At 43.0% G+C, this 24,052-nt stretch overlaps 1 protein-coding gene across 1 annotated transcript in view; it reads left to right on the top strand.

Annotated features, from left to right (window-relative positions):
- ADCY10 (adenylate cyclase 10) overlaps positions 1–24,052 on the top strand; it is an 86,964-nt gene that overhangs the window by 5,739 nt on the left and 57,173 nt on the right. The window contains exons 4-11 of the mRNA XM_066577789.1: positions 1,010–1,170; positions 1,862–2,067; positions 6,759–6,840; positions 14,649–14,752; positions 14,828–15,019; positions 15,122–15,243; positions 17,253–17,329; positions 17,895–18,084. Coding sequence (XP_066433886.1) covers positions 1,010–1,170; positions 1,862–2,067; positions 6,759–6,840; positions 14,649–14,752; positions 14,828–15,019; positions 15,122–15,243; positions 17,253–17,329; positions 17,895–18,084 — 1,134 coding nt within the window. The remainder of the gene's footprint in view (positions 1–1,009; positions 1,171–1,861; positions 2,068–6,758; positions 6,841–14,648; positions 14,753–14,827; positions 15,020–15,121; positions 15,244–17,252; positions 17,330–17,894; positions 18,085–24,052) is intronic.

Genomic DNA, 24,052 nt, shown 5'->3' with positions numbered 1-24,052 from the left:
TCCGATGCCCCCCCGCTGTTGCAGCGGGACGCCGGCTGTGACTGACAGCCGGCTCCCGCTGCGGGATAGCGCTGGATCTTATGTGATATCGCGCTATCCCCAGGGAAGTCCTGTTGCGGGAAGTACCAGGCTCCCAGGACGTACCGGTACGTCTTGGAGCGGGAAGGGGTTAAGCCAGTGGGAAATCATAGTTACATAGTATTTAAGGCTGAAAAAAGACACATGTCCATCTAGGTCAGCCTATTATCCTGCAATGTTGATCCAGAAGAAGGCAACCCCACCCACCTCCATGAGGTAGAAGCCAATTTTCCTCATTTTAGGGAAAAGTTCCTTTCCGACTCCAATCAGGAAATCAGAATAATCCCCAGATCACCGAGCCTTCTGAGGAATCAATGACTAGAATGTGTAATATTGTTACACTGTAGAAAGGCGTCCAGGCCCTTCTTGTACTCTTTTAGTGAGTTTGCCAGGACCACGTCCTTGGGCAGAGACTTCTATTGTCTCACTGCTCTTACAGTAAAGAACCCCCTTCTATGTTGGTGTAGAAACCTTCTTTCCTCTAGATGTAGAGGGCGCCGCCTTGTCACAGTCACAGTTCTGGGTATAAATAGATGATGGGAGAGATCTCTGTACTGTCCCCTGATATAGCCATACCTAGTTATTAGGTCGCCCCTCAGGTGTCTTTTATCTAAAATAAATAATCCCAGTTTTGATAACCTCTCTGGGTATTCTAGTCCGCCCATTCCATTTTTTAACTTTAGTTGCCCGCCTTTGAACCCGCTCAAGCTCTGATATGTCCTTCTTGAGTACCACACATTCCCGCCCAGACCAAGCATTCTCATTTTATATACCAACCCTATATACGGCACAGTATCAAATGCTTTTGAAAAGCTGAGATATATGAGATTCAGTGACTTTCACCACTCCAGTTTGTCTATGGCCAGCTTTAATCCTAGTGTAGATGATAGTGCCATACTTTCCACTTTTACTCCTTCACCACTGTTCTGTGTATATCTCACTTATCAGGAGACGCAGTGCTGGCCCTTTGGAAAATCCGGCGTGATCAGCTGAGTGACGTCATCACCCTGACAGTGAACTGCAGCATGGAAATTCAAGAGAACTGTGGCGTGAGAGCTACTAATATAGGAGTGGAGCTGAGCGTCAAAATTGGTAAGACCTACATTACATTATAGAGTATCTTACCATTGAGATTTAGAGAATATTGTATCTGTGACCCAAAAAGGGCTTCATAAGACCTAACCAAAATGGTGGTCTAGCAGCAAGAACTAAGAAAATTAACAGTGTCGGAAGAAGAAGAGAAAACTTTGATATCTCTTAAATACTCCTTGCTGTCAAATCCCAGACAGATGGCTTTGCCGCTCTTTGAGAGTAGGCTGCCTAAGGGTCCAAGCAAAACCTCAAAGTAATGGCGATTGGAAGACCTGCAAAACTTGGAAACCTTAAATAAAATTTTAGGGGAATACAAGACCAAGACTCACTCTTTACCTTTATACTGTAGAGGACTCTTCTTGATATAGTGATCCTCTCTATTACCTCAAAATGCCCTAATAAGGCATTTTGCAAGAGGTTGTCTGCAGAGGCGTAACTTGAAGCTCCTGGGCCCCAATGCAAAACTTGTAACAGGGCTTCCAACTGTAATGCTTTATTCATAGTACTGGGCTCCCTATATGGAGAAGAGAGGCCTTATGGGCCCCCCCAAGGCTCCTGGGCCCGGGTGCAACCGCATCCCCTGCATCCTCTATAGTTACGCCCCTGGTTGTCAGGACCAATACACTTTTTAAGTGACTTGTGCCGACCTTTAAAACACAAAAAAACAATGTTCTCCTTCTTTCTATTGTAGCCATCTCTGCAGGACGACTGTCACAAATTGTGAAAGGGAACAAGACAGAAGAGTTCTTTGTTGTGGTGGGCCGGGCGGTAAATGAAGTGCGACTAGCAGAATGTTTAGCTGAAGCCAGTTCCATCATTTTATCACCCAGTGCTTGGGAGCTGTGCGACCGACAGAACTTTCTGACTGAGAAGATCCCTAATGAGCGTGCCGTGAAGGTTAGTCCTGGTACAGATGTTGTCTTGGTGAGTTATATTCTTTTGGAGGACCACAACCATCTTTCAGTAAAGTTTTGGGTAATCGGCTTAGGTAAATGTGTATTTGTTTTCAGTGGGGAGAGGGGATTGAGCTACTAACAGACACCTCTGGCAGAGTTTACATAGTAACATAGTATGCTAGGCTGAAAAAAGACAATGTCCATCCAGTTCAGCCTGTTTCCGTTCCCCCATGTTGATGCAGAGGAAGGCAAAAAAAACCCAATAAGGCAGAAGCCAATTTACCCAACCCTGGGGGAAAAAATTCCTTCTTGACTGCAGCGTCCGAAGAGCAGGCCCACACCCGAGGAAAACAGCGGGGTAGAGATGTTATCCTTGTCATGGGGCTCTACCATCTCCTCCCCTGAGGGTAGCTCGGGACCCGACCCCTTCGTCGCAGGGGGAGATCACAGGGATAGTAACCGGGGGATATCTGTAGTCCAATTGTCACTTGTGCACCACTGTTCCTTCTCCTAGAGTGGATGTTGTAAACGAATAAAATTGTTGAACACCAGAAGGATATATTTTGGAACAAAATCGGGAACGGTCGATCTTGTCCATTTATTTAACTTCTCATTAAAGTTGATAACAATAGCAGTAATCACAGCATACAAGACTTTCTATCTCGGTGGAACTCACGGAGTATTGGAACAATCCACAGTCCAAGTTATCTGCAGGTCCTTTCACTTCCGGCAATCACTTTTTCCACCGATACAGCACTCACACTTATTTTGTTCTCTTCTTGCTGACAAGCGGTTCTATTCTCTCAGTACTCAACAGTAGTACAGAGGATTCCTGGGTTGAACGGACCCAGGCTGAGCAACAGGCAATCGCTCGGCCTCCTCCGTGCCCCCCACACACACACCGATCTGACAGCCTCTCAGTAGTGTCTGTGTGGCTGACTGACTCAGAATCCCACTACAACTTCTCTCTCTCTTGCATTCTTTGCAAAACACACACACACACATATATATATATATATATGACACACAAAACAATACACACAATACATTTTACAGACAGGACAGAACATACCAGACATTAGCTCTTTCAGTCTTGCAAGCATCCAATACACATACTTGTAAAGCACTCCACAAACAAGACACTGACAAGACAGTGACACAAGGCAGACATAGAACATTCTGGAGGGGTTCCACTAACTCCGGGCCACTACACGACTCCATAATGGCAGTCAGAATAATCCCCTGATCGACACTGTTCAGAGAAGGTTCCTTCCTGACTCCAAGTCCAGCTGTGGGAAGATCCCTTTTATTGACAACCCTTCTGGCTATTTAATGTCTATATCCTGTAATATCATAGCAATAGTCCCCTCTTAAACTCCTCTATCAATTTTGCCATCACCACGTCCTCAGGCAGAGAGTTCCACAGTCTCACTGCCCTTACAGTAAAGAACTTCCTGCTGTGTCACTGATGAAACCTTTGTTCCTCTAGACATAGAGGATATCCTCTTGTAACTGTTACAGTCCTGGGTATAAACAGATCATGGGAGAGATCCTTGCATTATCCCCTAATATATTTATACATAGTTATTTGATCGCCCCTTAACCATCTTTTTTCCAGGGTGAATAATCCCAATTTTGATAGCCTCTCTGGGTATTCCAGTCCTCACATTCCATTTATTAATTTAGTTGCCCTTCATTGGACCCCCTCAAGCACTGGGATGTCTTTCCTGAGTACTGGTGTCCAGAACTGTACACAGTATTCCATGTGAAATAAAGGCAAAAGAATGCAAAAAAAAATATATTTTTTTTTTGCAAAATACAAAGTTCACCTCTCCTGCAACGCCTCAATGTTCTGGTTGAAGATGTAATGGGAGCTAAATCCTCATAAAGCTGTCGGCAGGCAGCTGAAGTCCAATAAAGAGCAAAGAATAAAGTGGAGGATAGCTGCAACCATAAAACTTCTCCTTTATTAGCAAAAGAGCATTGCACTTACATATGTGAAATGTGAGGACGCTGAACGCATATCGACAGTCAGGTCTTTTTCAACAGCCTTTAGCTGGCCTTTAGCTTTACTAAAGTTTAGTTTTTCTGTCACTCCCTGATAAGGCTTCCTATTGAATGATAACTGGAAATTAATTATATTGTGGTCACTATTTCCCAAGTGTCCCTCAAGCTGCACCCCCATGATTCTGTCTGGTCTGTTGGTTAATTGTAAGTCCGAAATGCCCCCCACACACACACACTCTCTAATTGGCTCTCGTACAAGTTGGGTAAGGTAGTAATCTTTAATTGTTCTCAAGGACTTGTTAGATTTGCAGATTTCATCTTCCCATATGATATGGGAAGATAAGTCTCCAATAATAATTACTTCATTGTGGTTTGACACCTCTTCTATTTGTCTTAGTAATAAGTTTTCAGTTTCTTCTGTTATTTTTGGTGGCCTATAGAAAAGCCCTGTCAGGAATTTATTAGTTTTCCTTTCCTGTATTTCTACCCATAGAGATTTCACGTTTTCATCTCCTACACCTATATCTTCTTGTAATCACAGCATTTAATAGGATTTAACATACAGACATACCCCTCCCCCTTTCCGGTTTCCCTTGGTCTTTTCTGAAGAGAGTGTAACCTTGTAAGCTCCCTGCCCAGTCTTATTCTTCATTAAGCCATGTTTCAGTTATTCCTACTATATCGTAGTTTTCTGTGATCAGCTTCTTGCATTTGTTGTCATACATTTCATACAGTTGTGGTTATGGTTTGTATTTACTATGCTACTTATGGCCCTATCAGCTGCTCTGTCAGTTCTAACTCTACTAACCCCTCCACCCACTCGACCCCTATTTCCATTTCTTAATCCCAGAACTCTGTAGGAGTGAAATCACTGATATGCCTCAAGTAACCAAATTGTTTTAAACTGATTAATACGAGCTCGGAGAAGCCAATGAATGACATGCCAGATAGTGTGTAAGACCAGATGGCATCTAACTGTAATAATGGCGGCAAAAGGTTTATATAGTAATTCAAACAAAGAAAGGTGGTACATTCATATAAATTACAATGTTTTATGTGCTGATAGGTCATTCTCATGGGGAGTGTTTATGATTTAATCAGAAGAGGTAACTTTAGCCAGAAGAGAGAGGGAAAGGAGATTAGCAGACATGCTCATGTCATGTCATGTCATGTGAGATTTTGCCACATGGCACAATTAGAAACAGACTTGACTCTTCTATCCTGGTCATTCCTGTTTGTCTTGTTTACTTTAAGAGGTCTCTGGAAAAGAAATTAACATTCTCTTTGTATATGTGGGGATAGGTACTGCCCCAAGTAGGTTCAAAGGACTGAATCACAAGCCAACTACATGAGAAATTCTGTTTGCTTCACACTCCTCCCTCTTAGAATTACACAGCTGAACAAAATTGAGAAAATCGCTGTCATCTCCCACATCTGTCTACACTGTCCTACTCCCATCCCTCTGGTTGCCCCTCCAATCTTCTAGCCATCTTCTGCCCCAGCATAGCTGCCCTCTTCCATTGAGATGCAGCCCGTCCCTATAGTAGAGCCTGTAGCCGAAGCAAAGTCAGCCCAGTTCTCCAGGAACCCAAACCCCTGTTTCCTACACCAACTCTTGAGCCACTTATTCACCTCTCTAATCTCCCACTGCCTTTCCGGTGTGGCTCCTGGTACAGGTAGAATTTCCAAGAAAAATTATTTGGAGGTCCTTGTCCTGAGCTTAGATCCTAGATCCCTGAAATAATTTTTAATGACTTTGCATTGGTGCCAATGTGCAGGATTCTCACCAGCTCCTCCCAGTAATGTGTCAACTCAATCTATGATGTGTCGAATTCGAGCGCCAGAAAGGCAATGCACTGTTTGACAATCGCAGTCTTTGTGGCAGATTGCCCTGTCTGTCCCCCTAAGAATTGAGTTTCCCACTATCAGGACCTGTCTAGCCTGCCCTGCACTCCTGTTTCCCTCCTTACTGGGGGACATGGAAGAAGATGTATACTGGATGACAACATGGACAATAGACTAGGTGGAAAAATCTGTTAGTGGGACATGGAGTAAAACAAACAGAAACGACCTGGTGAGGATGTAGAGAGGAGGAGGTGGTGAGGGCATGAGGAGAGGAATAGATGAAGACCTACCGAGAAGATAAAATGGAGAATGTGGAGAATATATTGCAATGTGTTGGTGAGGACCTAGAAACTAGAAAAGATAGTGATGTGTGATGATCAGCACATGAGGACAACGGAAGTGTGCAGCGAGGATAAGGAGATGACACTAAATGGAGATATTTGTTGATGAACCCATGAAAAGAATATTAGATGGAAGTATTAGTTGGCGGGATATGGAGAGATAACTGGATTGAGATACGGACCGGTGAAGCTATGAGGAGAACGTTTGAAGGATGTGTGCTGGTGAGTATGCACAGATAGGAGGACATAGAGAAGAAAATGTGAATCTTGGTGAGAGATGTGAAAAGTGTGAGATCTTTTAAATAACAGCCAGTAGATGTTAAACTCATGAGGACATAGGCAAAAGATAAGAACAAAATGTTTTTTGATGGTCATATTGACCAGATAGCAGCATTCCTTCATTGTGTGATTGGATGGAAGGCTTTTCAGTTCCGATGAGTGTTCACATTTATCCTGGATTAAATTATGCTATATTTCTTTTATGTATCTATTCCCATAGCTGCGTTACATTAAGAGGAAGACCAACTTTGACTTAGAAGTACACCTTCAAGAATATGGCAGTCACCTTACATATGAACCTAATGCACATGGTAAATACATCTAATTTATAATGCACCATATAGTCAGAACTACCCAATATATAAAGACTAGTTGATATACCCGGCTTCGCCCGAGTTAATTTGGTACTGGTGTTTATCTGGTGTTTAACACGGAAAATCTTATGAAGTCGTGGTTACTTTAGAGATACTGAGGAAAAACATATGTTCACCATTTTGCATAGTTCTCTGCGTTACCCAGGAAACACCACGTGGAGGTAACCATGCGACGTTGCCTTCATATAAAATGACATCAGGAAGTGAGAGAATTAGATTACGTACATAAAATTTGGACACTAATTCTTTTGCGCTTAGAATTGAATAATCGAGTTGGGACCTATTAACTTTTCATATTTATGACACAATCAATGCTTGTGCCAAATTTCATGTTTCTATGACATTGGGAAGTGAGAGATTTGGATTATGTACGTAAAATTTGGATGCTAATTCTTTTGCGCATAGAATTGAATAATGGAGTTGGGACCCATTAGCTTTTCCTATTTATGACATAATCAATGCTCGTGCCAAATTTCCCGTTTCTATGACACCGGAAAGTGAGAAAATTACATACCGCACGTAAAATTTGGACGCTAATTCTTTTGCGCATAGAATTGAATAATGGAGTTAGGACCCATTCTCTTTTCCTATTTATGACATAATCAATGCTCGTGCCAAATTTCCCATTTCTATGACACCGGCAAGTGAGAAAATTACATTCCGCACGTAAAATTTGGACGCTAATTCTTTTGCGCATAGAATTGAATAATCGAGTTGGGACCCATTAGCTTTTACTATTTATGACATAATCAATGCTTGTGCCAAATTTCCTGTTTCTATAACACTGGAAAGTAAAGAAATTACATTCCGCATGTAAAATTTTGACGCCAATTCTTTTGCGCTAGAATTGAATAATGGAGTTGGGAGTGGGACCTATTGACGTTTCCTATTTATGACATAATCAATGCTCGTGCCAAATTTCATGTTTCTATGACACCAGAAGTGAGAAAATAAGATTCCGTACGTAAAATTTGGACGCTAATTCTTTTGCGCATAGAATTGAATAATCGAATTGGAACCCATTAGCTTTTCCTACTTGTGACATAATCAATGCTCGTGCCAAATTTCCCGTTTCTATAACACCGGAAAGTGAGAAAATTACATTCCGCACGTAAAATTTCGACGCCAATTCTTTTGCGCTAGAATTGAACAATCGAGTTGGGACCCATTCGCTTTTCCTATTTATGACATAATCAATGCTCGTGCCAAATTTCACGTTTCTATGACACCGGAAAGTGAGAAAATTACATTCCGCACTTAAAATTTCGACGCCAATTCTTTTGCGCTAGAATTGAATAATGGGGTTGGGACCCATTAGCGTTTCCTATTTATGACATAATCAATGCTCGTGCCAAATTTCCTGTTTCTATGAAACTGGAAAGTGAGAAAATTAGATTCCGTACGTAAATTTGGACGCTAATTCTTTTGCGCATAGAATTGAATAATCAAGTTGGGACCCATTAGCTTTTTTTACTTATGACATAATCACTGCTCGTGCCAAATTTCCCATTTCTATAACACCGGAAAGTGAGAAAATTACATTCCGCACATAAAATTTTGATGCCAATTCTTTTGCGCTAGAATTGAACAATCGAGTTGGGACCTATTAACTTTTCATATTTATGACACAATCAATGCTCCTGTCAAATTTCATGTTTCTATGACATTGGGAAGTGAGAGATTTGGATTATGTACGTAAAATTTGGATGCTAATTCTTTTGCGCATAGAATTGAATAATGGAGTTGGGACCCATTAGCTTTTCCTATTTATGACATAATCAATGCTCGTGCCAAATTTCCCGTTTCTATGACACCGGAAAGTGAGAAAATTACATACCGCACGTAAAATTTGGACGCTAATTCTTTTGCGCATAGAATTGAATAATGGAGTTAGGACCCATTCTCTTTTACTATTTATGACATAATCAATGCTCGTGCCAAATTTCCCGTTTCTATGACACCAGAAATTGAAAAAATTACATTCTGCACGTAACATTTTGACGCCAATTCTTTTGCGCATAGAATTGAATAATCGAGTTGGGGCCCATTAGCTTTTCCTATTTATGACATAATCAATGCTCGTGCCAAATTTCACATTTCTATGACACCGGAAAGTGAAAAAATTACATTCCGCACGTAAAATTTGGACGCTAATTCTTTTGCGCATAGAATTGAATAATCAAGTTGGGACCCATTAGCGTTTCCTATTTATGACATAATCAATGCTCGTGCCAAATTTCCCGTTTGCTTGACACCGGAATGTGAGAAAAGTAGATTCCGTACGTAAAATTTGGACGCTAATTCTTTTGCGCATAGAATTGAATAATCGAGTTGGGACCCATTAGCTTTTCCTACTTATGACATAATCAATGCTCGTGCCAAATTTCCCGTTTGCTTGACACCGGAATGTGAGAAAAGTAGATTCCGTACGTAAAATTTGGACGCTAATTCTTTTGCGCATAGAATTGAATAATCGAGTTGGGACCCATTAGCTTTCCCTATTTATGACATAATCAATGCTCGTGCCAAATTTCCCGTTTCTATGACAGCGGAAAGTGAGAAAATTACATTCCGCACGTAAAATTTCGACGCCAATTCTTTTGCACTAGAATTGAACAATCGAGTTGGGACCCATTCGCTTTTCCTATTTATGACATAATCAATGCTCGTGCCAAATTTCACGTTTCTATGACACCAGAAAGTGAGAAAATTGTATTCCGCACGTAAAATTTCAACGCCAATTCTTTTGCGCTAGAATTAAATAATGGGGTTGGGACCCATTAGCGTTTCCTATTTATTACATAATCAATGCTCGTGCCAAATTTCCTGTTTCTATGAAACTGGAAAGTGAGAAAATTAGATTCCGTACGTAAATTTGGACGCTAATTCTTTTGCGCATAGAATTGAATAATCGAGTTGGGACCCATTAGCTTTTCCTATTTATGACATAATCAATGCTCGTGCCAAATTTCCCGTTTCTATAACACCGGAAAGTGAGAAAATTAGATTCCGCACGTAAAATTTCGATGCCAATTCTTTTGCGCTAGAATTGAATAATCGAGTTGGGACCCATTCGCTTTTCCCATTTATGACATAATCAATGCTCCTGCCAAATTTCACGTTTCTATGACACCGGAAAGTGAGAAAATTACATTCCGCACGTAAAATTTGGACGCTAATTCTTTTGCGCATAGAATTGAATAATCAAGTTGGGACCCATTAGCTTTTCCTTTTTATGACATAATCAATGCTCCTGCCAAATTTCCCGTTTCTATGACATTGGGAAGTGAGTGATTTAGATTATGTACGTTAAATTTTGACGCCAATTCTTTTGCGCTAGAATTGAATAATCGAGTTGGGACCCAATTTCTTTTCCTATTTTGGAGATAATCTATGCTTGCGCCAAATTTCATGTCTCTACGACATCGGAAAGTTGGAGAACTTTTGGCGAGTCAGTCAGTCAGTCAGTCAGTGAGTCAGTCAGTCAGTCAGTGAGTCAGTGAGGGCTTTCAGCTTTATATATATAGATTTATTGTATAAGATATAAATATGTCAACATATTATATTCACATATATGTATTCTGGATGTGTATACTTTTGCAAACAATGTTATTATTGCTCCAATGCATTTGAAATACAAAATTAATTAACTCTGCGAATAGTCCTGATTAAAAATCTCCTACTCTTTTTTTGCCTATAGCTCCTATGCAGAAATATGTGTCTCCATGGTTACAGACTACAAACAGGCTCTGTGTGGAGTCTGATCTTGCAGTCATGTGTTACTGTTTTTCCTCTGCCGCTTTTCTTGCTAATCTACAAATGACTAAATATGAGATTAACAAGTCAACTCTTAAGGTCCTTTTACACGGGACGATTATCGTTCTGGTTGTTCAAAGCCCCGCGCTCTTAACAGGGTATTGAATTCATCCCATGTAAAAGCATGCAGAAACTTAAGTATTGGATGAGAGTCATCTAGTCGTTCAGTTTTAAGCATGCTTAAAATCTGAATGACCACCGTTCAGTGTAAACAGCAGCCGTTCATTACTGAATGGCAGCTGCTTACAGTGACTGGAGAGGAGTGGGAAGAGAACTCTCCTCCAGCTGCTCCATCTCCCTGCTGGCCACGTTGAGAGCGATTCAGCGATACTTGCTCCTATGTAACAGCATGGGAGCGAGTACACACAGGGACGAGTGTCGGGTATCGTTTGCCCGACACTCGTTACATGTAAAAGGACCTTTAGTTAGATTCACCATTGGCTGAGAGATCGTACTCAAAGAGTGGTTGCACATTCAAGTGGAAGAATGTCTCAAGTGGGGTACCACAAGGCTCTGTCCTAGGCCCAGCGTTGTTCAACATTTTTAGAAATGAAAGAAGGAATTCAGGGGAACTGATCAAATTTGCCAACGACACAAAGCTAGGAGGGAGAGCAAGGATTCAAAAAGCTTGAACAGTGGGCGGCGACTAACAGAATGGTATTTAAAAAGGAGAAATGCAAAGTCATACATCTGGCCAAGAAAAATGAAAAAAAGCACATACAAAATGGGAGGAATTGGGCTAAGCAGCAGCACATGTGAAAAGGACTTGGGTATACTAATAGATCACAGACTGAACATGAGTCAACAGTGTGATGCAGCACCAAAAAAGGCAAACCCAATTCTGGGATGTATTAAGAGAAGCATAGAGTCTAGATCACGTGAGGTCATTATCCCCTCTACTCTTTCTTAGTCAGACCTCATCTGGAATACTGTGTCCAGTTCTGGGCACCCCAATTTCAAAAGACATCGACAAACTGGAGCAAGTTTATAGAACAGTTACCAGGATGGTGAGCGGTCTGCAAACCCTGCCCTGTGAGGATCGAATTTGGGAATGTTTACTTTGCAAAAAAAAAGTTGAGAGGAGACCTAATTCTCGTAGCTGTCTACAAATATCTGAAGGGCTGTAACCAGGGGCGTACCTAAAGGCTTAGGGGCCCGGGTGCAAAAGTTCAGCTCGCCCCCCCCCCCTCCCCCCCGGGCCCTTTTCCCCCTCGCCCCGTACCTATGCCTGAGGGCCAATGTCCATGTGCGGATTTTATTTATAAAATCTGCGCGTGGCACCCGCACGAAAGATCTGTGCGTCTTGCTGCCCATAGGAATGCATTAGCATCAGTAGTGCAGCTAAAAGCATGCAGATGGGATTCCTTCCCGGTGTGCTGGTCACACGCACAGGAAGAAATTGCAGCATGCTCCATTTTCCTGTGGATCTGCCGCACGACAAGCTCCTGCGGCTTCCATTGAAGCCTATGGAAGCCGTTCGTATCCGCAGCACAGCCGCAGCTGTTTTTGTGCTGTGCCCCGGATATGCGGGAAAACGGGAGATTTTTTTAGATATTGGTGCGCATGCGCGCGGCACGCTGCCGACGTGCCGAGCACGTCCACCGACCAGAAGAAAGAAGATCCGGCCAGCACAGAGGGGAGCCCCGCAGCGTCTGGAGAGGTGAGTATAATGTTTTTTCCCTCTCCATGTCCGCGGGCATGTACGGATTTCACTGCGGGATTCGGCAGTGAAATCCGTGCGTTCAAGTGGGCATGCGGCCTAAGAGAGAGATAGATAGATACATAGATGGATAGATATATAGATGGATAGGGAGCTAGCTAGGAGGGAGATAGCTAGGAAGGAGATGGCTGGGAAGGAGATGGCTAGGAAGGAGATGGCTAGGAAGGAGATGGCTAGGAAGGAGATGGCTAGGAAGGAGATAGATAGAGAGATAGATAGATAGATAGATAGATAGATAGATAGATAGATAGATAGATAGATAGATAGATAGATAGATAGAAAGACAGAAAGACATACAGACAGGCAGATCGATACATATCCCGGTGCCAGGACTACTTCTTCGGTGAGGAGAGCAGCTGTGTCAGCAGGACGGAAGCAGCAGGGAGATGACCTCATCATCCCTGGTCCACTGGATGCCGTGCTGTGCTGGTGAGTCTCTGTCATCTCTGCTCCTCTCCTCCCCCCCCCCCCCTCCTCTTCCCCTGTTGTCTCTCCAACTTACTTTCTCCTCCCTTCTCCTACTGTCCTCTGTGGCTCCTGCTGTCGGTCGGACTACACTAAGCACGCAGCCGCCGACAGTGCAGGGAGAAGTGAAAGTATATGCTGGAGGGCAGCCTATGGGTCCCCTCAAGCGCAGGGGCCGGGTCGCCGTTGCGACCCCGGCACCCTCTGCCGGTACGCCTATGGCTATAACAGGACAGAGAGATCAGCCCTATTCTCATTTGCACATGGAAAGACTAGAAGCAATGGGGTGAAACTGAATTGGACGAGACACAGATTAGATATTAGATAAAAACTTTCTGACAGTGAGGGTGATGAATGAGTGGAACAGGTTACCACGGGAGGTGGTGAGTTCTCCTTCAATGGAAGTTTTCAAACACAGGATGGACAGACATATGTCTGGGATGTTTTAGTGATCCTGCACTGAGCATGGGGGTTGTAACAGATAATTCTGGAGGTCCCTTCCAACTCTACCATTATATGATTCTAAGCAGTAGAAGAGAAGGCAGAAGGAAAGGGATAACACATCAATTAAGGAGCATCATGAAAATACTTGTCCATGTACTGCAAAGGAGCAGTATGGAACCTCCTCTACAGAAATGTCCATAGAATACCTTAAGTAAGATGGCACCCTGTGCGGAATTTTATTTTTCACCCCCCTCATACAAAAAAAATTATATATATATATTGCATTGATAGTCATTCTGCCTGAATTCTGCTTATACAGAAAGCAGCAAGATTGCTGTAAGCCCCCACCAGAACAGCTCAGTGAATAAATTCTGTACCAGAACCAAGCTCATAACACATACATCACCAGAACTACGCTCATAACATAAATACAGCAGAAACCCACCTCAGTATATAGATACAGCACCAGAACCAGGTTCAGTACATAAATATGGCTAAAACCAACCTCCAGTACATAGATACAATTTCAGAACCAAGGTCATAACAAAAGTATTGTACAAAAATATTAGTGATCCTGCACTGAGCAGGTGGTTGGACCAGATAATTCTGGAGGTCCCTCACAACTCTACCATTCTATGATTCTAAGCAGTAGAAGAAAAGACTGAATGAAAGGGATAACACATCAATTAAGGAGCATCATGAAAATACTTGTCCATGTACTGCAAAGGAGCAGTATGGAACCTCCTCTATAGAAATGTCCATAGAGTACCTTAAGTGAGATGGCACCCTGTGCGGAATTTTATTTTGAACCCCCCTCGTACGAAAAAATCATATATATATATATTGCACTGATAGTCATTCTGCCTGAATTCTGCTTATGCAGAAAGCAGCAAGATTGCTGTAAGCCCCCACCAGAACAGGTCAGTGTCTCATAACATAAATACAGCATAAACCCACCTCGGTATATAGATACAGCACCAGAACCAAGTTCAGTACATAAATATGGCTAAAACCAACCTCCAGTACATAGATACAATACTAGAAGCAAGGTCATAACAAAAATATTGTACCAGAATTAAGCTCATAACATCAATACAGTAGCAGAACTAAGCAGTTGTGTTGGTTGGGCACTGATGGGCTGATAGCGCCGTCTTAGAACCTCAGGAGGAGGATGAATTATGTGGTGCCATTACATGCTGCTGCCTGGAGGAAGAAGATCATATGGCTGGGGCAATCACCCTTAGCCTACATCCTCCTGGTTGCACCAATGAGGCTTAAGCTACTCAATGACTCTCTCTTCTTATAGAAAGCTACAGGAAAGTGTTACTTCTCTGCCCCAATCCTTCTCTAGAGCAGATCTTGCGAAAGTACGTCATGGAAACTGTGTTGCGGAAGGTAGGCTTTGTCTGAAGATATGAGAGCACCATGATTTTCCAGTCTTCTTCATTAATCCATTTTCTGTCCCTCTAGTTGGATGATGACCAACCCTTGGAGTATCTCTCCGAGATGACATCGGTGACTGTGCTGTTCCTGAACTTCCAGTTCTGTGAGAGTGCTTCTATTGAACTGCTGTGTCAAGCCATGCAAGATGTCACCATAGGCGTCCTCAATCAGATCACTAAATATAGGGGTAGAATTAACAAGATCTTTACGTTTGACAAGGTGGGTGGAAGTGAAGGGTGTATATGGAGATACCCGGCTGAGAACATTTGCGCCATGTTATACAATCTTCATCTGCAGATACAATATTTTTGTTTCTTCCAGGGTTGCACTTTTCTGTGCGTATTTGGGCTTCCAGGTGATAAACAGGAGGATGACTGTGCGCATGCTCTACACTGTGCCTTCACGATATATGGCTTCTGCTCAGAGGACATTGAATCCATCAGGCAGGTATCATAAAACAGCATATCAAAAGAGTGTAATTACTTCTGCAACCATTTTTGCATTTAAAAATACAAAATAAAGTAACTTTTTAAATAGTCTTGATTAAAAAGCTTCTGTTCTGTGTATACAGCCTAAGTGCAGACCCTCATGATATCATGGTTATGGAATGCAAACAAAGCTTGTTTAGGATAGCAACAGGGGTGCCCCTACCATAAGCCAACCTGAGCCATCGCAGCACCTCAGTGTTACGTTCCTGTGGGCAAATAAGCACCGGGCCCACACGAACGTGCCCAAAGGACGGGAATATAACAAACACAGGGACCTAAAATGGATTTCAGACTAGACGTGCTGTCAGAAACACCAACTGGACAGAGAACTGCATACTATGGACTGGACTCACAGACAGACATAACATAGGACAAACGGCCAACACACTCTACAAACATTCCCGCACACTAAAGCAGATGAAATAGCTGAAATATAAATATGAGGGATTAGTTTGTGAATTGGCCAAGTCACTTAAGCCGCGAGACCAGCGATCAAGAGTTCTCGTGTCTTGCGGTCCCTACTCTAACAAGACACATGATCCAGCAGCAGTGAGCACAGTTCACACAGCAAGCAGCAACAGCACAGACAACAGGACACAAGTCACACAGCAAGCTGCAACACAGAAAGAAACATGACTGCTTACCCTGGACACCAAACAGACACTGACAGGACCTGGGTATATATGTGAGCAAAGACCTGGGGAATTGGCCAACAGAAGATCACCACACCCAGCCAGCACAATCATGCCACACCTGTGGGAATGTGCTCCTAGAAACCATAGTACTACAGGTCCCCGCAGCACAACCTAACAATCAGACGGTTGGCTGAGGTTTGTCACCCAGTTGGTATGTCACCAGCCTGGTAGGTAATTAAGGCTGGTATTTGATTTTTCCGTTCATTTTAAACAGTAACCCAACACTATAAGGCAGGGGCATAGCTAAAGGTTCCTGGGCCCGGGTGCAAAAGTTTATCTTGGGGCCCCCCAACTTCTCTTAACCCCTTAACGCAGAGGTGTAACTTGAAGCTCCTGGGCCCCAATGCAAAACCTGTAACAGAGCCCCCAACTATAATGACTTATTCATAGTACTGATGTCCCTATATGGAGAGGAGAGGCCTTATGGGCCTCTAAGGCTCCTGGGCTCAGGTGCAATTGCATCCCCTGCATCCCCTATAGTTACGCCAGTGCTCTCAGGCATTTAACTCACTCTGTAGCTCCTGTCTGGTGACTGCACACAGGACAGATTCTGCGTGCAGGCAATGGGTGGAGAGGTCAGGTGCCATAATTTGATTACAGTGGCGGCCGCCGCTGCAACGGAGCTACAAACTGAATGAGTTGAATGCTTGACAGTGTCAGGTTGCTGCCCTGCTGGAGGTCCACTTAACGGTCCACTATGGAGATCACTATTACTACTGGGGCAACTGTGGGGGTCACTATTACTACTAGGTCCACTATTGGGGTCACTATTACTACTAGGACCAGTATGGGGGCACTATTATTACTGGGGCTAATTTGGGGTTGATTCGGTATAATGCTGGAACCAATAAAGGGGACACTACTGGAGCCACTATGGGGTTAGTATTACTATTGGGGCCACTATTATGATTGAAGCCACTATAGGGGTCACTAAGGCTACTGGGGCCACTGGAGCTCATGATGGAACAGAAAAACAGAATGCTGAATAAGTCTGTACTCAGTCTTACATATGATGTCCCGTCATGTCCTGTTTGTTCTATGAATTAGTTGTACAATCATTGGCCGTATTCGCACAAAAGTGTTACGGGTGCATACTTGCACCCTTATTGCGAATAAGTCTCCTGGCCTGTCCACAAGTTTACTGACCCGAACTCGCAGCATCATAAATCCCTATGATGCTGTGGATGGGCTGGGACATTTCTCCATAACATGAGCACAAGTATATACCCATAATACACTTGTGTGATTGCGCCCTTTCTTGTGTTACAGGCTTGCCTCAATTAGTTTAACCAGTGGCCCAGTCTTCTGTGGAGTAGTTGGCCATGCAACCCGCCATGAGTATACAGGTACAGTGGGTGCCACACACAATTGCAATTTAAAGGGGTTGTTCAATTATAAATTATTGATGACTTATCCGCAGGATAAGTCAGCAATAGTAGATTAGTAGGGTCAATCACCACAGACACCTGCTGATCAACTGTTCTTCGGGCATTATGCTCAGGCACAGAGCTGATTTCTGCAGGAAGCAGACAGCTCTGTTCTCACTGCAGTGGCCTGGCTTGGTATTGCAACCCAAGTTGGCATTGAAGTTAATGGGAACATGGCCTGCAATACCAAGCCTAACCAATGCAGTGTAAGAGGAGCTGTCTGCTTCCTGCAGAAATCATCTCAAATGCTAATCAGCAAGGTTCCAGCTGATGGATCCCGAATGATCTACTATTGATGACTTTTCCTGAGGATAGGTCATCAATAGTTTACAACTGGACAACCCCTTTAACTTTTCTAATGTTCAGTGAGGACTGTAGTGAAAACTTATAGTGAGTGGGTTGGAATTATGGTGATGGTCATAACCTAAAGGCAGCACCCGATATATTAGGGTGAGTTGTCCTTGTCATGTTTCTTACTATGCAGTCATTGGGAGGAAAGTGAATCTAGCAGCCAGGATGATGATGCATTACCCCGGGTTAGTGGCATGTGATCAGGAGACATACCAAGAGTCCAAGTTTCCAGCATATCTATTCAGTGAACTCCCACCCAAAGAAATGAAAGGGGTTGTTAACCCTGGGACGCTGTACCAGTACCTAGAGAGCAAGGAAGCAACGTGAGTCGAAACACATTACAAGTAGAGATGAGCGAGCGTACTCGCTAAGGGCAAATACTCGAGCGAGTGTTGCCTTTTGCGAGTACCTGCTCGCTCGTCTCAAAAGATTCGGGTGCCGGCGGGGGGCGGGGAGTGGCGGGGGAGAGCGGGAAGGAACAGGGGGGAAAACTCTCTCTCCCCCCCGCTCCCCCCTGCTCACTCCCGCAACTCACCGCTCACCCCCGCCGGCACCCGAATCTTTTGAGACGAGCGGGCAGGTACTCGCAAAAGGCAATACTCGCTCGAGTATTTGCCCTTAGCGAGTACGCTCACTCATCTCTAATTACAAGCCTTATATTACTGCTTTATTGTCAGAGTACTTGTCAGCCAAAGTACCCAAGCAGCAAAAATAACCTGCTTTCATTGACTTCTATAGTTTGCATGGGTGAGCACCCCCTAGTGGTGGCTAAAATCAGACACAATTGTACCATTTAACTCTACAGATATGCATGGCATCTGAAAAACAAAGCTGTTATCCCTGTATAGATATATTAAGAAATTATTTAGCACGGAACTTTGAACCTATTGAAATTAAATAAAAAGAAATAATAGGTTCTGCCCAATACCAGAAAAACGTTAAGATACCCCACGCCATAGGTTATACAGCATACAGTACAATAGACCTTTATTTTACTAATGTGTTCTATAATCTATTGGATCTTTCTTTTGAAATAGAACAATAGGAAAAGCCTACATGACCACACAAAGGGATGTGCATCGCCCCCTGCTGGGTAAGTCTTTATTATTTATGTAGCCATAATACATATTTTATAGAAATCCAACAATGTACAGCCAAAATAGCGTGGTACTGTGGTAACCAGAAAAATCTATGTTATATTAAAAACTGTTATATAAAAAGACAAAAGTATTATAGAGGTAATACCTGTATTGGCTAACCAGGAAAATTATATTTGCAAGGTCTCAAGGTACTCATCATCAGGCTATTATAATAAAATATATCTGAAGAATCACATATGGGAAAGGATTTGTTATTTGTATAGCGCCAACAGGTACTTTGTTTATTACACCCCAGCAATCTGGGTGCTTATTTTACCGACCTCAGAAGGATGGAGGCTGAGTCAACCTTGAAGCCGGAACCATGCAGGGATTGAACCTTCAACTTTCAGGTTGTGAGTGAGAGTTTAGGACTGCTGCCCTAACACTCTGAGCCACACAAGGCCCCTACAACCACATATACTCTATATACACTAAAAAGCATTTGCATTTAAAAAGACAGGCTAACAAATGAAGCACTGAGAGTCCAGCACAGCATGTACATAATGATAAACCAAAGGCATAGAAGTAGGCTTTGTATAAGATGATGGAAGGGCGAGAGGTGATTATTAGGAAGTTACAGATCTGATGGGTATGAGGCGTCTATATAATGAGTCATAAATCCAGTTGTTAAATTGAGTTCTTGTGTTAATGACTGGAAAGCTCTTATCAGCTTGAAAGCCAACATTTTTCTTTCTTGATCGTTCTAAAGGTGACCTTTGAGTATTAAGACTTTTAGATCCATTATACTGTGTTCTGGTTCAAAGAAATGGTTCCCCATGGGTGTATGCGGCTTCTTCATTATTGTACGTATGTGCAGATTCATCCTGGATCGGATTCCCCGGCCGCAGCATGTCTATTTTTTTTTTCAGTTGCGGCCCCGCTCCTCTCTATGGAAGCGCCGGCTGCAAAGGAAAAGCATGCAGCCTAGCCACTCCAAAACCCACAGCAAAGTACCGCGGGTTTTAAGGCAGCACTTTCCGGGGGAAATCTTGCGGTTTTTTGCTGCGGCAAACCCGCGAGACTTACGCCGGGAATACGTCCCGTGTGACCCCAGCCTTTGAGTTTGACTGTGCATTTATCTACTTTAACCCTGGTGGGTGTGTGAGCTGCTGGTGTACACCTGGGAGCAATTAGGGAGGGTTTTTAGATTCCTCCTTGTCTGGTTTCTGTGAATTCAGCACAGTCTCCTTCTTCTGTTGGTAGAAGACATCTCTGGATCTGGTTTCAGTGATTCTCCCAGCAGCTCTTCAAATAAATACAGAGGTTTATTGCTGAGATTTATTCACAGTAGGTTTTGTTTACTCGTGTGATGGTTTTCCTTTGTCATGTATCAGGGTTAGTGAGTGGCACAGGTAGGAGGGTTGCATGCGTCCTTATCAGGGCGCATCATGCACTAGTAGGCAGGAGTTGTCACCCTCTAGTTCCCCTTAGGGAAGGTTTCCCTCTTTTGTTTATTCCTCGTACTTCAGGGGTTGCTGGTACTGTGGTATAAACACTGCCAAGTGGGTGTTTTGTGTTACAGTTATTGCAGGCTTTAAGCGGACGTGACATGTATCTTGTACAACACATAGCAGGATATCCTTCAGAAAGCATTAATGATCTCATAGTCCCCCTGTGTATTGGGTATGTGGACTGTGTTTGCTGGTAGGATGTGGGTACAGGTCTTGCATTTTTTGCAGTTACAGGGAAATTTGCCTGTCTCTGATGGTGATAAGAGGGCACTTCTGGTGAGAAGATTTTTGGGTTTTATGGCTGTTTGTATGAGAGGAGAGGAGGTAAATCTGGAAATATTTCCCTCAGTCTATTGTCTTAGTGAAGTTTGGGGAAATCATGAAGCATCAGGAAAGAGAAAGAAGACTTGATCTAGAGAGATAAAGGACATAGAATTAAGTTGGAGACATGGTGTAATCCTAAGGGAGATGGAGGACTCGCGCTACCTAACCCTGTATCATTTTTCCTAGCGTCACAAATGCAACATTTTAGGGGATGGGAGACGGAGGACACGCGGGATGGGAGCTTTCGTCTCCTGAAAACTCATTTCCATAATGCACACTTATTTGAAGCCCTGGAGAGTTCTAAGTTCCGCAGTAGCCCCCAGAGTTTCCCAACTTTAACCCTCATGCATAGGGTTTGGTGGAAGATTAGAGACATAATGGGGATCAAGGGTTTTACACAATATACTCCTATCTGGGAAAACCCAAGGCTACAAGAGTTAGAGAAGTTAGAGGGTTTTCAAGGGTGCAAGACTAGGGAGATTAGACGACTAACTCAGATAGTATCAGGGGATAATATAAAATCTTTTGAGCAGTTGAGGGATGAATATGGTTTGCCGCACACTCAATTTTTCAAATATCTACAGCTCCGACATGCATTCCAGGCGGAGAGCTGCCTTGAGAATCTTGAATTCAGAAAATTGCTACCAGCAGAAATTGTAGGAAGTTCTACTAGTACCAGGGGGAAGATATCTTGGGTATACTCCTGTATACAGGGTCAGATAAACCTGCGCTACCCTCTGGCAACGAGAAGTAAATGGGAGAAGGATATTGGCCCGATTGAGGAATCACTGTGGACAGAAGTGTTACAAATGACACCTAAATTGTCTCTGAGTGAGTCTCATAGGATATCACAAATATATCTGTTACACAGGGTATATCGCACTCCTGCGTTTCTGTACAATATTGGTGTGAGAGATACCCCTTTATGTAATAGATGTAAGATTCATACAGCGGACCTTATACACATGATGTGGCGTTGTCCTAAGTTGCAGAGATACTGGAGCGAGGTGTGCAGCCTGATCCATGACGTGTATGAAATACAATTGGAATTTACTCCATTGGTATGTGTTCTGGGCTATGTGAACAATGTGCCCCTAGAAGAAAATGAAAAGATAGCAGTGGCCAGGATTTTATACTTGATAGCACAACATCGGTTGGATGACTGTCCCCCTGATCTAGCTGAACTTAAAAAGAAAGCCACTCAAATTCTAATTTGGGAAAAAAGTATTTATTGCAAAAGAAAGACATTACAGAAATATTATGGTATATGGTTCGAATGGCTGCATACCTTCAGTTTACTTGAGAATGACTTACTTAGAAGATAATGCTAATATCCACTGGAATGCATATATTGTGGAAGGGAAAGAGAGTGGAGAGGGAAGGAAGTAGTTGCGCTAACCTTTGCATTACAGGTAACAGCAAATTACAGGGACTGTACCTTATCTATCTGGAAATATGGTCAATTAACCCCTTCATGACATGGCCTATTTTGGCGTTGAGGACCAAGCGATTTTTTGGTATTTTCCATCTCCATTTTTCAAAAGCCATAACGTTTTTATTTTTCCGTGGACGCGGCCGTATGAGGGCTTGTTTTTTGCGTGGCGAACTGTAGTTTTTATCGATGCCAATTTTGGGTACATAGACTATATTGTAAATTTTTTTTTTTTTTTTAATGATAGCAGAGAGAGAAAACGCATCAATTCTGCCATAGATTTTTTAATTTTTTTTTTACACCGTTAATCATGCAGCATAAATGAGACTTTCCATTTTTTCTGCAGACCGATACGGTTACAACGATACCAAAATTCTAACATTTTTTTTTAGGTTTTCCCACTTTTCTGCAATAAAAACCCTTTTTTTTGGAAATCTTTTTTCTATTCTAAATTGCTGCATTCAAAGTCACATAACTTTTTTATTTTTTGATGTACAGAGCTCTATGAGGGCTTATTTTTTGCGAGACGAGCTGTAGATTTTATTGGTACCATTTTAGCGTACATACGACTTTTTTGATCACTTTTATTGCATTTTTAGTGAGGCAAAATGCTAAAAATGAGCATTTTGCCTCAGTTTTTTAGCTTTTTTTTTAGCGTTTTTTTCGGTGCACAATCAAAAGCATGTGCAACTTATTGTACGCATCGTTACGGACGCGACAATACCAAATATGTGGGGTTTTATTTTTTTTTTACCTTTTTTGATGTTAATCTGAGAAAAAGCATAAAAAATGTTTTTTTTACTCTTTTTTTTTACATTTTTTTTAATTCATTTTTTAAATCTTTCTTTTTTTCACACTGTTTGTGTCCCTCTGAGGGACTTTAACCACTGCCCTGATGATCGCTGGTATAAGGCATGGCAGAGCTACTGCTCTCCCATGCCTTATCGCTCATACAGCGATCTCAGGCATAGGCAATACAGGACGCCAGTGTCTGGCGTCCTGTTGCCATGGTGACAGGCCGGGCTCTCGCGATGACATCGCGAGTTCCGGCCGGAGACACAGAGGGAGCCGCGCTCCCGCTGTGAACTCTTCCCCTGCCGCGATCTACTTAGATCGCGGCAGGGAAGGGGTTAAAAGTGGCGGGCGCATCTCCGATGTCCCCCCGCTGCTGCAGCGAGACGCCGGCTGTGACTGACAGCCGGCTCCCGCTGCGGGATAGCGCTGGATCATATGTGATCCCGCGCTATCTCCAGGACGTAAGTTTACGCCCTGTTGCGGGAAGTACCCCGCTCCCAGGACGTAAACTTACGCCCTGCAGCGGGAATGGGTTAAAGGACTCTGCAGCGGTGTACTTGAATAGTACGAGAGAGACTATTGGATTACGTTTCTTGGGGGGAGGGGTATTTGGTGTTTTCTGTGTTTGTATTGTATGTATGTTGAAGGTGTCTTTGGTCGCCAGAAAAAGAATCTCTTTCAATAAAAAAGATTAGAATTAAAAAAAAAAAAAAATATATATATATATATATATATAGACTATTTCAGAAAGAAAGCAAAATTGAAAGACTAAAGGTCACCTCACAAAAAAACGAGCCCTCACACAACCCCATATACACAAATAATAAAGTTCTGGGGTCAAAAGATGGCAACAGAAAGTATTTTTAAAAAAGGGTTTTTTTTTTGTTTTCTTTAGGCTGGGTTCCCACGAACGTCTATCGGCTCGGTTTTCATGCCCAGCCGATATACGTCGTCTCTCTCTGCAGGGGGGGAGGCTGGAAGAGCCAGAAGCAGGAACTGAGCTCCAGCCCCCTCTCTGCCTCCTCTCCGCCCCTCTGCACTATTTGCAATGGGGAGAGGTGGGATGGGGCGGGGCTAATTCTCATAACTTAGCCCTGCCCCCGCCCCGCCTCCTTTCATTGCAAATAGTGCAGAGGGACAGAGAGGGGGT

The sequence above is a fragment of the Eleutherodactylus coqui genome, chromosome 8 (genome assembly GCF_035609145.1).
Source record: "Eleutherodactylus coqui strain aEleCoq1 chromosome 8, aEleCoq1.hap1, whole genome shotgun sequence".
In the NCBI taxonomy this organism is placed as follows: Eukaryota; Metazoa; Chordata; class Amphibia; order Anura; family Eleutherodactylidae; genus Eleutherodactylus; species Eleutherodactylus coqui.
This window is presented reverse-complemented; position numbering and strand designations above follow the sequence as displayed.